The 14,502-nt window shown below is 42.9% G+C and overlaps 1 protein-coding gene across 10 annotated transcripts in view; it reads right to left on the bottom strand.

The window, feature by feature from the left end:
* Nucleotides 1-14,502, bottom strand: part of TIAM1 (TIAM Rac1 associated GEF 1) — a 377,611-nt gene that overhangs the window by 130,841 nt on the left and 232,268 nt on the right. For all 10 annotated transcript variants that reach the window (XR_010407780.1, XR_010407781.1, XM_045902569.3 and 7 more), the window contains one exon: nucleotides 9,724-9,902. Coding sequence is in view for 1 of the 10 variants with exons in the window: in XM_045902571.3 (XP_045758527.2) it covers nucleotides 9,724-9,777 (54 nt within the window). In the remaining 9 variants the exon portion in view is untranslated. The remainder of the gene's footprint in view (nucleotides 1-9,723; nucleotides 9,903-14,502) is intronic.

Below are 14,502 nucleotides of genomic sequence, written 5' to 3'. Positions count from 1 at the left end.
ATTCAGTTACATTCCACAGCATTTGAAAACCTTAACTTTTGGTGTTTCGGAGGGGGCGTGAAGTGGGAGGAGGGGAGACGGAGATGGGCAAAACAAAACAGAAACCCCGCTCTCTGCTTAGCACCAGACTAATGGGTTTATTTCTGGGAGCAAATCCAAACTGGGAACATTAATCTGGTACAGAGTGCCCTGCAAACAGAAATTCACATTATGAAACCACTAAGTGTGGTTCAGCCTTTTGGGGCTACCCAGGTTAATTCAAGTCCTTCCTTCACATTTTCCAGTCTCTCTCCCTGACCTGGTGACTGTTACCCACAATGAAGAGAAAGACTTTCAAAGCTCAGCAACTGTGACTCTCTTAGCCTCTTCTCCTTCCTCTGTTCTTTCTCTATACCATTCCAATTGTATGCACTTAAGATACACGCATAAAAGTGGCCAGAAAGGGGAGCACCTGGGTGGCTCAGTCGGTTAAGCCGCTGCCTTCAGCTCAGGTCATGATCCCGGGGTCCTGGGATCGAGCCCCGCATCGGGCTCCCTGCTCAGCGGGAAGCCTGCTTCTCCCTCTCCCTCTGCCTGCCTCTCTGCCTACTTGTTCTCTCTCTCTCTCTGTCAAATAAATGAATAAAATCTTTAAAAAAAAAAAAAAAGTGGCCAGAAAGGAAAAGAGGGAAAATATAGTAGCTGGGCACATTCCTGAGGTGATGCTTCCAACCACCTACATAGTCATCCATTCAGAAAATCCATACTGAGCACCTACCATGTTCTAGAAGCCAGAGATACAACAGTGAACAAAAGAGACATTCCCTACTCTCGAGAAACTGGTATTGTGGCCAGGGAAGGTAGACAATGAAACTGTGAAAGGCACCAAGGGGGAAACAGAATGAATTGACTATGACCACGACAGAATTTGAAATGCCCTGGACTCTGATACACCTTCACATTGATCCAGAATCATTCTATTATCTCACTATTCAGTCTAAAACACACCATCAACTCTGATGAGCACAACTTTGCTGAAACAAAATCGGTGGCAATAGGAAGGGAAAAAAAACCTCCATTTCATGTTCCAGTGAGTTTGGAGGTAACTCATACAGGCATCAGACGGTAAGCTATTCCCATACTGGAATATTCCGTACTGGGTCACACATCATATGATTCTCAGAGGGAACTTTCCAAGAAGGAGAATCTCCTTTTTCCTGGCAGCAAGTATATTTCAAAGCAGTTAATAAGCTCATGCCTCTCTGGCTGGCATCTTTAAGAAGCAAAGAAAAAAAAAAAAAAAAAAAAACCTCAACTCACTAGAGGGAAAAGAAAAACATCAACTGTCCATACACAACCATTTATGTGATCTATATTCTGAAGAATATCGTGTGCTACGTTTTGAAAGTAAAATAAGCATTTCTATTTTTTTAAAGATGTATTTATTTATTTTAGAAAAAGAGAGCACACACATGAGTGGGAGGGGCAGAGGGGGAGAGAGAGAGAGAGCCCAACAGGGGCTCGATCTCATGACCCAGGGATCACGACCTGAGCCAAAACCAAGAGTTCAATGCTTAACCAACAGTGCCACTCAGTCACCCCAATAAATAAGCATTTCAGTAACTAAAGGCCATGGCCAATTCCTTAGAGCTCTTGATCTTTTTAAGTACACATAAGATACCTGGATGTGTCTCTGTATCTATACGTTTTGCCAAGAAATAATAAAAAGCTTAGAACAAGTGTTAACCATAGTTCCACATTAAGAATCACACAGGCTTAAGTTTAAAAGAAGGAAAGAACGATGGTGGAAGAAACCGCGTGTAAAAGCAAAACTGTGCCCTCACGCCCACGAGGAGGACCCTCCTCTTAGCCTATGTATCAAAAGTTTGCAAATATAAATTGACAGGCATATTCCCAACAACACATTTTTGGTGAGGCTTGTTTCTGCCAACAGAAAAGCAATTAAGTTAAAAGCCTCAGGAGAGGTTTCCTAAAGGAAATGGCCCCAACCTTCAAGACTTACAGCACCCAATGCATCACTCTGATGGGCCTGTTACATTAATAGCATTTTTAGTAGCAGAATTCTTTTCAGCCGGCCAAGGTAGGAAAGGAGCCATTTTTATCTTCAGAACTAGAATTTAGAGATGAGTGCCAAATCTCCTAAATCCTACCAAGAGAAATTCTCAGGGGATGACCTAAGCAGAGTCGGCAGGAAGTCTGAAGCAAGTTAAGAAAGATCAGTTTCTAGGGACCTGCTGAAATACCCCTTAATTTGAAAGCTTTTCCTGAAAGGTCGGTGAGAATCACAAGGGCCCATCTGGCAATGGTGGGGGGACTGAGAAATAACAGAAACATGAAAAATTAAAATTGCTTGAGGCATGCGAGAGACACCATCTCCCCTTTCCGGGGCAACTTCTGCCCCACAGGCAACCCCCAGAACGTTGGTGAATTGGAAGTTCTAATCCTTTTCCTGTATGAAGGTAAAACGTCAGCTACTTCCATCATCTGAATACCTCCCTATTCTGTTTAACCCCATCATTGATTTTTATTGCAAACAAAAAAAAAAAAACCCAGTTCGTAATTTACACCTGCACCCACTCTGTTCCTGTGAGTCAGGAAGCAACTTCTGGGTAGAAAGCGGCTTTCAGGGGCGCCTGGATGGCTCAGTTGGTTAAGCAACTGCCTTAGGCTCAGGTCATGATCCTGGAGTCCCCGGATCGAGTCCCACATCGGGCTCCCTGCTCAGCAGGGGGTCTGCTTCTCCCTCTGACCCTCTTCCCTCTCGTGCTCTCTGTCTCTCATTCTCTCTCTCTCAAATAAAATAAATAAAATCTTTAAAAAAAAAAAGAAAGAAAGAGGCTTTCAATTCCTCGGTAGCCTCTACGGAGGCTGGAAGCGTTCTACTCCAGGCAAGGAGTCAGTCAACAGTCATGCATTTTAGGAACAAAAACAAAAGGTGAGTGATCAGTAGTACCTCACCAACACAATCATCACACTATCGAGAGATGAGAGAAGAGAGATTAAGGTCAGACTGAAATGCAAAAACCAGGACAGAAATTAAGAAGAAGAGCATCAGAATACGAGTGAGCACTCAATCTCTAGCTGGAAACCGTCACCAGTTTTAAACTCATTAAAACTCTCACTTCCTTATGTAGCATGTTAATGGTTCCAAATAACTTGTGTTTTCAGGGAGCACTTAGCAGGAGGGGGATTAGGCAGGAAGTATTGGGCAAGATTTTATCACAAGAACAACCCTCAGTATTTAGACCTCAAGTCTGGCTGCTCATACTTTCTTTTCAAAGGTCTAAGTTCTGGCTACCCGAGCTTGCCCCAGGGCCTTTGCCCATGCTCTTCTTTCTGCCGGCAACCCTCCTTCACTGCCTCGCTGACATTCCAGTTTGTTCTGATTTTGACTCAAATATTGCCTTCTCAGGGTGACCTTTCTTTTTTTTTTTTTTTTAAGATTTTATTTATTTATTTGAGAGAGAGAATGAGATAGAGAGAGAGAGCATGAGAAGGGGGAGGGTCAGAGGGAGAAGCAGACTCCCCGCCGAGCAGGGAGCCTGATGCGGGACTCGATCCCGGGACTCCAGGATCATGACCTGAGCCGAAGGCAGTGGCTTAACCAACTGAGCCACCCAGGCGCCCCTCAGGGTGACCTTTCTTGACCTCTCCAAAATGACAGCCCCTCCCACAGAGCTCAATCCTTACCCCTCTTGTTTTTCTTTTCCTCCTTAGCCTTTATCACAACTGTAACAGACAATACATTTCACTTACTTAAATTTTTTATTCTCTATCCTTCCCCACCAGAACCTAAGCTTCAGGAGGGCTGAAAGTTTTGCTTGTCTTGTTTACTGCTATATCCTCAGTGCCTAGAACACTGCCTGAAAGGTAAAAGGTGCTCAGTGGAAAAATACCGAATGAGTGAATGACAAAATAAACTTTAATCTAGAATGCAGAAACTCATACAACCGCAATAAGATGGAGATGAGAATGGGACCACGATGCAAATTAGGGAACAATACCACAATGTGGACTAGAGAAAACACATGTCAGACTTAACTATGCTAGCCCCTTCCATCAGATGCCTCGAGGACACAGCAGTCTTCAACGTGCCCGTCACTCTGGCTCTCTTCCACCTGAAGACCTGTGCAGGTCCCTCATCCCAGACCATTCGACCCTGCTCCACTGTTCTCCCCACCCCCAATTACCTGGCCAAAGAATGAAGGCCTTGCTCCTGCCTCATTTCACTCAATTCTTGCCCTCAGTTCTTCCCTGCCTCCTCTTTTGGGAGCTGTCCCTGCGGAAGTTCAGGAAAGAGTTCAGAGGTGAGAGGGTACCCCTCCCCATTGTCTAGGTGGAGAGTGCAGATGTGCTCAGCCTCAGAGGACGCAGACAAAATGGAGGCAAGGGAGACACGGTGGCATGTTGGGCAGGGGGTCATCGGACAGTGGGACCGGGTCAGAAAATCGAGATTCTCAGGGCCAGAGCTCAAGGACACTTTTTCCAACATCATGATCTTTCTCTTAACGTGATCAGTTAAACTTTTCAGGTCATCCTAGTACATTCCTTTAAATCCACCAAGTTAAATACATAGTGAGCAAGTGAAAAGGTATCTTAAGGAACTTTATCAATAAGAAGAGTTATTAGGTTCATACACTCATCAGGGAAGTGGTTATTTCTCATGATCAGCTTTTTTTTGATGTATTAGCCTGCTAAAACTTTGAACTATACATATACAAAAAATGTTTTTATACATATAAAGAAAATGTCAAATTCCTGGCTCTGATCATTTACTATAATTATTTAAGAGGCAACCATTAGGGGAAACTAGGTGAAGGCCACATACTTCCTCTATACAATGTCTTGTGAATCTGTAATTATTTCAAAATTTAAAAAACAAAACCTTAAATAACTGAAATATTCTGGTTAAATGAAATTTTTGTTTAAAAGTGAGAGTTCTTTGGAGGTGCCTGGATGGCTCAGTCAGTTCAGTGTCCAACTCTTGATTTTGAATCAGGTCATGATCTCAGAGTGGTGAGACCGAGCCCCACATTGGGCTCCTCGCTGGGCATGGAGCCTACTTAAGATTCTCTCTCCCTCTCTCCCTCCCTCTGCCCCCCCTCTACTCATGTACGTGCGCGCGTTCTCTCTTTCTCTCTCAAAAAAAAAAAAAAGTGAGAGTTCTTCTAAATGAAACATTTTAAATCTGTTTTTACAGCTGAAAGCCATCTAAAACATTCTAATATAGTCTCAACAAATAAGGCAATAAAAAATAAGCATGCATTGGGGCACATGGGTGGCTCAGTCAGTTGAGCATCCAACTCTTGATTTCAGCTCAGGTCATGATCTCAGGGTCATGGGATTGAGCCCCACATCAGGCTCCCTGCTCTGAGGGGAGTCTGTTGGAGATCCTCTCTTCCCCCCTCCCTCTGCCCTTTACCCCATTCTCTCTCTCTCTAATACATAAATAAATCTTTAAAAAAAAAATAAGCATGCATTGAGCATCATCTAGCATCTCTTATCAGGAAATACAAAGTAAGCACAGACCAATGGTCCAAAGGGAGGTTAAACAGAGAGGTAGAGCTGATTAACTAGGGATGGTGCTTCTGTCTAAATAAAGTAGTAAACAAAACTGAATTGCCAACATCTGGTGCCAGCCAAGATGGAATTAGGCACTAGGACTGACCTTCCTCTGACTGATAAAAAACTAAAAAACTTGGGACCAGAGGAAAAAGCAACTACCCGAAGATTCCAAAGTGTAAGCACAAGCGTGCTGTGTGGGGAAGTCAAAAACCTAAAGAAGCCACTCATCCAAGAGTGGGTTTCCTGGTTTTGTCTCCCAGTCTTCCGTGAAAGTACACCTCTGACCTCCCAGTACACCTCTGATACAGGCAAGAGAAAACTCCTACGACACACCTTGTTGTTCTGGCCAAAGAACCAAGAAGAGTGGTCCCGGCCACCCAAAGAGTGAGGGGAATCTCAGAGCAAAGAGCGGTAGAGAAGCAAATCCACCAATGCTGTGTATAAATCCACACAAGTCCCAGGCTCACCCCCCTCAGATGCACATGCCTCAGACTGACCCCAAGCAAGACAGCAGAGGCTTTGGGAACTGAATTATTATATAAAACCACAGCCCACCTCCCAGACTGCCAACCAGGGGGCCCATGTGTGGGACAAATCCAAAGATGCCCAGCCAAGACTGAGAGATAGAACTGACATTGGAGTCATAATCCACCAAAAGGGAAACCCAACTTGTGATCTGGACTTAGCAGGTTGACCACCTGCTAAAACAGCAAAAAAGAAAAACCATCACTTTCCAGATGATTTTAACAGGACCTCGAGTCTCCCAATATGATACTTAATATGTCCACAGTGTATTCCAAAGAACACAGAAATTCTAATCACTTCTCCAGAGAAAAGACAATCCATAGATGTCAATCCTAAAGTGACCCAGATGTTGGAATAGCACACAAAGACTTTTAAAGCAGCTATTACATGGTTGAAACTGCAGGCCAATGTGTTCTGGGACTCATGCTAGGAAATGTATGCAAAGTGCACCCAAATTCATCAATGAAATGGGAAAAAAAAAATTCTTCAATACTAAAATTTTTTTCTTGGGTGCCTGGGTGGCTCAGTTGGTTAAGCATCTGACTCTTGATTTTGGCTCAGGTCATGATCTCAGGGTCATGAGAGAGACCCCATGTCCAGCTCCGCACTGGGCATGGAGCCTGCTTAAGATTTTCTCTCTCTTCTCTTCTCTCCCTCTGCCCCCTCCCTGCCTCTCACACATGCGAGCGAGCTCTCTCTCTCTCAAAAAAAAAAAAAAAGTAAAATGTTTTTCTTTAGGAACTTCCTCCTCTCCAAAAAATAAAATAAAATAAAGCAGCTACTATAACTATGCTCCCTGAGTAAAGGTAAGCACTCTTGAAATAAATGAAAAGCTTAACTGCTTGCAATGTCCACACAAAATCATTATGAACATCAATTATACAGGAGTAGAGAAACAGAACACAAATAAAAAAGAAAGGCAAAACCTGTATGATCCAAGATAAATCATGCAAGCTGTGTTTCTAATCACACTGATGTTACGTTTTCTTCGTATTACATGAGAAAACATTCCAGTTAATAGAAAACCACCCCATGGGGCACCTGGGTGGCTCAGTCGTTAAGCGTCTGCCTTCAGCGGCTCAGGTCATGATCCCAGGGTCCTGGGATCGAGCCCCACATCGGGCTCCCCACTCTGCGGGAGGCCTGCTTCTCCCTCTCCCACTCCCCCTGCTTGTGTTCCCTCTCTCTCTGTGTCTCTGTCAAAGAAATAAATAAAATTAAAAAAAAAAAATAGAACACCACCCCATGTCCAAGGTCTCTGGGCAGAGAGGAACAAAGAAAAATACTCTTATAACTTCAGATTGTTCAGAGGGAAAAGAGTGAGAGAAAGAAGATACAAAGGAAACTGGAAATAACCTCATCATTTCTTTTCTTTTCTAAATTTTAATGCTAATGCTTGAGAACTAAGGAGCCTATATGTTTATGGTCCAGGAAGTCGAATTCCCTAGATGAGACCAGCAGTTGGAGCAGTCCCCCAAACAGACAGCAGAGAGATCCACCCTTTCCCCAGCCTTTCCATTCTTTGTGATCCAAGCCCAGCCTTGTGGGTCACCCTGCCAAGGCTTGCCCTGTTCAGAAGTAGATAATCATTCTACTGTAGGGTCAAATGTCACTGGAGCAAAACTCTTCTTATTCTCGGAAGTAAAAACCCCCTTCCCGCCTTATTATAACGGCCCAGGGGCAGGGACCACGCCTTACCCATCCCTGTCTTGGTTACCTAAATATACTAATGTCTTCACACAGCTCTCCTCAATGGGAGTACTCCTCATGCAGACCCCCTTATAACAAGGGCTCTTCAAATATATAGAAGTAGATAATTCAAATATATTCAGAAGTAGATAATCAAAAAAGATCATTCTACTGTAGGGTCAAACGTCACCGGAGCAAAACTCTTCTTATTCTCGGAAGTAAAAACATTTGAGATGCACATCCAAGAAAATAGTTTTGAGCAGGTTAAAATTTTCTTTAGGAATATTAATAATATGTTCACTTTCTCTCTCTCTCTCTCTCTCTCTCTCTCACACACACACACACACACACACACACACGCTAGACCTGTGGAATAATTTTAAAAGCAACTATTCTGGATAGAGTGATTGTGGGTAATTTTGATTTTTCAAAACTTATACCTTTTTTTGGTATTTTCTAAAGTTTCTGCACTAAACCTGTAATTCATTTTAAGGAAAGAAAAATAAATAAAATATGTTAACATGTTCTAAGTCGCTGGGTTTTTTTGATAATTGAAGAGAGTGAGGATGTGGGCACTCGGCTGACAGCTACAACAAACGACTCCAAACCCAAACTCAAAACAGATGGCTGGGAAAAATTACCTAAGGTAAAGAAAATACTATCTAGCTTGGATTTAATCATGATTGCTCTACATTCCAACAGCACTTCGCTTGACCTCTTCACATGGCGTCGGCTGCATGGTTATTTGCACACTGACACACTTGTCTTGCTTTGTATGGACCCCCTTCCCGCCTTATTATAACGGCCCAGGGGCAGGGACCATGCCTTACCCATCCCTGTCTTGGTTACCTAAATATACTAATGTCTTCACACAGCTCTCCTCAATGGGAGTACTCCTCATGCAGAATCCCTTATAACAAGGGCTCTTCAAATATATAAAACATTAGAGCTCATTAGGGGGCCCAAGCTGACCCAATTCATATCACATTCAAGTCAAAAGTGAACTACCAAAGCAAGGTTTCTCAGTCATCGGTAAGGACACTGTGAAATCCAAGCATAAGGCATTTAATGATGCACATAAATTTTAATTATTAATAATGTAATTTTTCACTCCCCTGAGGTATTTAAAAACCTATTAAAATAAACATAATGATCACCCTTCTATGACTTGAAAACAGACCTCCAAATCTGCAGGAGAAAGGATGAAATGTATTTATTTCAAAGTTAAATTTGAAGCGAAAATCACAAGACAACAGATTGCAAATTTAAAATTAGCTTCTAGTGGGAGGTCTTGGTTTCAAGCCTGTTTTTTCTCTACTGAAGGCTGAGCTTGAAGACAGGGGTGGGGTAGGGGGTAGGGGGGGAGCTAAGATTAAACTGAGACAAAGTTCTCAAAGTTTTTGCTCAATCTTTACAAACCCATGAAAAGTGTTTTGCCAAGTCACACGCAAATACCCCTAACACAAGAGACTAAACAGGAAAGTTTTGCAACAAATAAAAGATGATCTTTGATTTAGAAAGATTATTATTTTGACTGTATTTATTTTGCTTTTTAAAGATTATCCAAACCAGAAACAAAATATATCATTGTTTTGAAGTTAAGATTTTGCAGCTAGCTTTGTCTTTTTCAAACATAATCCAATATAAAGATGGTGAAGCTCAGGGATAAATTTCAAAGACCCTGAGGGCAATTCACAGGGGGAGAATAGATCTCATAGGTACCGGCTTTTTCTTTTCTTTTCTAAATTTTAATGCTAATGCTTTTGAATTCTTAGATGGGTGTAACCCTAATCCAAAGAAATGGTTCCAAACTCTTTTTCCCACGAGCTACATGCAACCCAGCAATTCCAATTACACTAAAATGTGTCTGTCCCACCACTTTGGAAGCATTTCCATTAATTCATGCAGATGTATACGGGCTCAAAACTACACATACAAACCTACCTTACAAGGCAACAGTGGTTCCCAACCCAATTTGCCCGAAGAGCACTGTGGCATTTAGATACTGAGATTGGGAATGGCGTCAGGATGAATAGTGGCAGGGACTCGGGAGAGGTATCAGCACCTGCCCCTCGGGGAGGCCATCATGGTCTCATCTGAGTCTCGGAGGATGTGCCAAAAATCTGCAGAGGACAGAAAAGAGAAAGGAAGTGGTCAGCCAGAACACAGAAAATGGGCCTTTTCCATGGAGTCCATTCTCCTCGATTCTCCAACATCCATTTTGTGTGTGACGCCAAACCCCAAATCAAACAGTGCAACCTTTAGCTACAGGTATAAAGCGCAGGCATAATCAGATACATAAATACGTGCAAGCATGTCTACATTTACAGTACGAACCAGTCCTACAGACTAAGTTATCATTTCCCCCTATTTCTAGGGAGAACAACAATGGCTAACAGAAACCGGTTACTATGGAATGATTTCCATGGCTCCCTCTTCATCTTTAAAAGGTCTCAACGAACAGAGATAATCAATAAAAGGAAATAAGAGAGTCTCGGTTACTACCAAAGCAGAGCTACATTTACGACAGAAGTTGAAGAAAACGTTAAAAGGCGGTAAAACAAAACACCAAATACACAGAACTCATCGCATACAAGTTTTCAGCTGGCCAAACATCAGATTCAGAGGAGGCAACTTGTGAAGAATACGTACAGAAAAGAATTCAGTGAAATATCTAAACTGTTACTTAACACAGAGGATAAACAGACAAGGACGGCTCCAGGAACAAGAAGTATGAATGATTTTTTTTTTAAGGGGAAAAAAATAAAAAGCTTGCCTTCTGAGATGAAACTGCAAATACTAAGGAAGAAAGGAAGAGAGTCTGGGGGTTCCTTGCAGGGGGGCTGCACCTTATCACCCTCCTCCCCACACTCGTCTTCTGTGGGGCTACCCACTGCCACGACCCATTGCTGGGGGGTTCCAGCAAGGTGAGGACCCAGGGCGCCCAACGCTTTGAACAGGAACATGGAGAAAACTGCCTACTTTGTGGAAGGCAGCCCACAGAGGCAGTAAATAAATAAATGCACACATCCGCAGAGCACGGAACAATCAGTGAAGTTGCAATTCTTCCTTATCTCGGAAAACGTGCTGTTTAACCTGAAGTGGGTGACTCATGCTTTTCAAGGAAGGAAGCACGCATCCTCAGCAATACCCCATTATTACCCTACAATGCGTGCCCTTTCCATAATTCCCCCATTGCTAGCTTGTTCTCTCTCTTTTCCTAGGCATCCTTCTGAAGCTGTTCTCTGCGAATTTTCAGATTTTCAAAGCAGTTCCTGAATTGCCTAGGAACTGGCAGAAATTAATAAGCAAGAGCCCATTTATATTGAAATGGACTCATTACGGTGCCCTCTGCCAATAATTTGCAAGGCTGGATTCTTGCTGGCAAATGGGGGCCTGCAGACGGCTGCCCTTCCACCTGCACCACAGAAGCTGGTAACACGTTTTCTTAGACTTTAAAAGAAGTACGTATTCTAGCTACCAGAACTACAAGTTTTCTCCATCTATAGCCTTCTAATTCCTGAGTAGAAGAACAATGTGGGGAAGAAGACGAGAGTTATGGGGCATTATTTATAAAACATTGCAGGAAAACAAAATTGAGCTGTATCTGGTAGAATTTTTGTCTGATCTGGACGTGGGGGACAATTTCTCCCCGTGACCCCAGCTGCGGAATTGACCCGCGACATGGATGAATGAAGAGCCTCCTGTGTGTTCTTCTGCAAGCAGCAGATACACTGTGGTTGCAACATGCCAAGAAGCACTCATTTTGCCTGGAGTGGTTAGCTCCACCATGGCACCCGAGAATGATTACAGTACTCCGAGTTTTCTTCGAGAACTGCAAAGAATTCAGGTTCAACGGAAGGCAACCAGGCATCAAGCTCAGTGCTGGGGGTTTGAACCTCAGTCCTACTGCATGCATCAGGTCAAATCTTGACCTCACCAGTCACCTGCAGGGTGATTTGGGGGCAAACTCTACATATCACCCCTCTCCAAAGAGAATAGTTCCTAAACCACTAGGTTATTACGAGCACTAAAGAAGATCATGTATGGGGCGCCTGAGTGGCTCAGTTGGTTAAGCCACTGCCTTCGGCTCAGGTCATGATCCTGGAGTCCCGGGATCGAGTCCCGCATCGGGCTCCCTGCTCGGCAGGGAGTCTGCTTCTCCCTCTGATCCTCCCCCATCTCATGCTCTCTCTCTCTCTGTCTCATTCTCTCTCTCAAATAAATAAATAAAATCTTTAAAAAAAAAAAAAAAAAGGAAGATCATGTATGTTACATGACTAGCTTCGCGCCTACCCTGTGGTCAGTTTGTAATGAACGTTAGCTATGATTTCACCTTACTTAGCATTTGTAAACTAAAAGGAGTCCGCTATAGAAGGCCACTGTCACTGGGGCTTCCTGAAAACAGGATGCCTAACTCATTGAAACTGGGTTCGTGTTATAAATGGGATGACACCAATCACCTTAAATTTGTTGCGGGGCAACCAGGGAATTGACTGATGCAGCTGGAAGATGTGATCCACCCGATTTGTCACAACACACACACCACTCTGACGCAATCCGGCAATACCAGGGGCCTGCTTACATTACACTGATGTACCACGTTTTTTAATCTCACTCTGATTCATCGTCAACTCCTGGAGTCCATTGCTGTGTCAGGTGTCAAGCAGTTTTCACAGGGAAGTGTGCATGCTGGGGGCGGGGGGAAGGAATTACCAAAACTAATCCCCGGCTTCATATACCTGCAAAAATTGACAAGGCTGAGGGGTCCCATGGCCCCAACCTTCCAGTCTGAGGTGAGCGGATGTCAGAAATACTGTGTCCATGACAGTTGATCCATAGCTTCTCCTAAAAAGTCTGCCAGACAGAACTTTCTATTTCACCTTCAAAAAACACTCCCAAGGAGCGTCCTGTCATTTTTAAGTCCTCGAAAGTTCCAGAAACCAAACTAAAAGAGAAAGGGGTATTGTACTTGCCCTCAAAATACCCAAGCTCCTGCACCAGGCTCTCTTACTTATATGACCTTGGGCAAGTAAATGATCTATTCTGAAATTCAACAGGAAAAATGAGGATGTAAGATTATCTACCTTACTTACCTACCTAAAAAGATTGTTAAAAGACAGAGAATCAACATGAAACGTTACACAAAAACTATAAAATGCTACATAAGGATGTTAACTTTTACTCTGTTCATCATGACTTCAGTGCCCAAAACTGTTCCATAGTTAATGAATTAATGAGAATCAGGAAGGTCCCCCTTACCTTGAACCTTAAAAATGAGGAGCAGAAGGAAGGAGGCTATAGAGGTCTCAGATCAAAATCCTGAACAAGTTAGAATCCTGAATTTTAATTTTAAATGTAATAAGCACCAAAAAAATTAGTTTTTAGTATTCATACTTAGTCTAAAAATCAGTATTGGATAGATGGATGGATGGATCTGCAGCACTGAAAAATTTTACATGGTTCAGAAATTAAAGAAAATTCACTGGTCATCTTTTTTACATATTTTTTAACCATTACTTTATTCAACAAAGGATTCAGTAGTGAGTGACTTTCAAAAATGTATAATCTGGGGGCCCCTGGGTGGCTCAGTCAGTTGAGCGTCTGACTCTTGGTTTCGGCTCAGGTCATAATCTCAGGGTCATGAGATTAAGCACCACATTGGGCTCCATGCTCAGTACAGAGTCTGCTTGAGATTCTTTCTCCCTCCCCCTCTGCCCCTCCCCCTGCTCATGCATGCACACTCTTTCTCTAGAAAATAAATAAACAAAATCTTAAAAAAAAAAATACATAATCTAAAATAGAAGAAATTACTAACCTCAAAAAACCCAAAAGAAACCCAAAGGATGATAGAGAGAATAAGGGTAACCATGCATACCCTATCCAGTTGCATTTATAGTAAGCTTTGTAATAGCCAACTCAAATTGAGAAAACATGGCAGTTGTATAATTCACAATTCCTAATCAATTGCTCAGAAGAAGGATGAATGTTCTTGGTACCAAGATCAGACAGAAATTTCCACGGTGGTCCTCTGAGGTCACTGTGGTATGATAAGCAATGTTCTGGACCATACCCTTCCACATGGGCTCAGTGACACATTTCACATGGATGTTTCTTCTTGAAAATTGATTTAAAAAGAAAATCACAACTCAGTAACAGAAGTTCTGAAGAAGTAGGATACTGCTGAAGAGCAGAGAGGCTATATAATGTTCCAGGAAATTCTCCTTAATCACTCTTTGCTCTCCACAGAGTCCTGAGGGGTGGTAAGCTCTCTGGCTCATGCCCAAGTATAACTGGGTCATGCTACGGGATGACCACCCTCATCTGGCATGAGGACAGGGTTCCACCAGGGGTGAGCTTGTCCACTCTGTGTGAAAACTGAGACTCTAGCACAGAAAAGAGGTGCCATGCCTTCCCTCCCAGGAGAACCACGTGATGATTCAAGGCAGGACCAGAATTCTTAGCACAGATGAACAGGCTATGAGGGGATTCCAAGTTCCTATTCCCTAGAGTATGGATGATGTGGCTTTGGCCCAACTGTGTTTTTGAGACAGGTAAAAACAGACACCCATATCAGCTGCACAAAATCCCTGAAATTTCCCATATCCCAACACTCCACTAGTTTTGAGCAACACTACTTCCCACTAGATCCAAAAGTATCCCAAGGTAACTGAGGAAACATGTTCATAGAACGAGTATTTTCAAGCCAGCTATAAGTCAAGA

The sequence above is a fragment of the Mirounga angustirostris genome, unplaced genomic scaffold (genome assembly GCF_029215605.1).
Source record: "Mirounga angustirostris isolate CCGP_5_RB_7025 unplaced genomic scaffold, mMirAng1.0.hap1 SCAF_1, whole genome shotgun sequence".
NCBI lineage: Eukaryota > Metazoa > Chordata > Mammalia > Carnivora > Phocidae > Mirounga > Mirounga angustirostris.
Note: the sequence above shows the minus strand (reverse complement) of the source record. Positions and strands in the feature narration are given on the sequence as shown.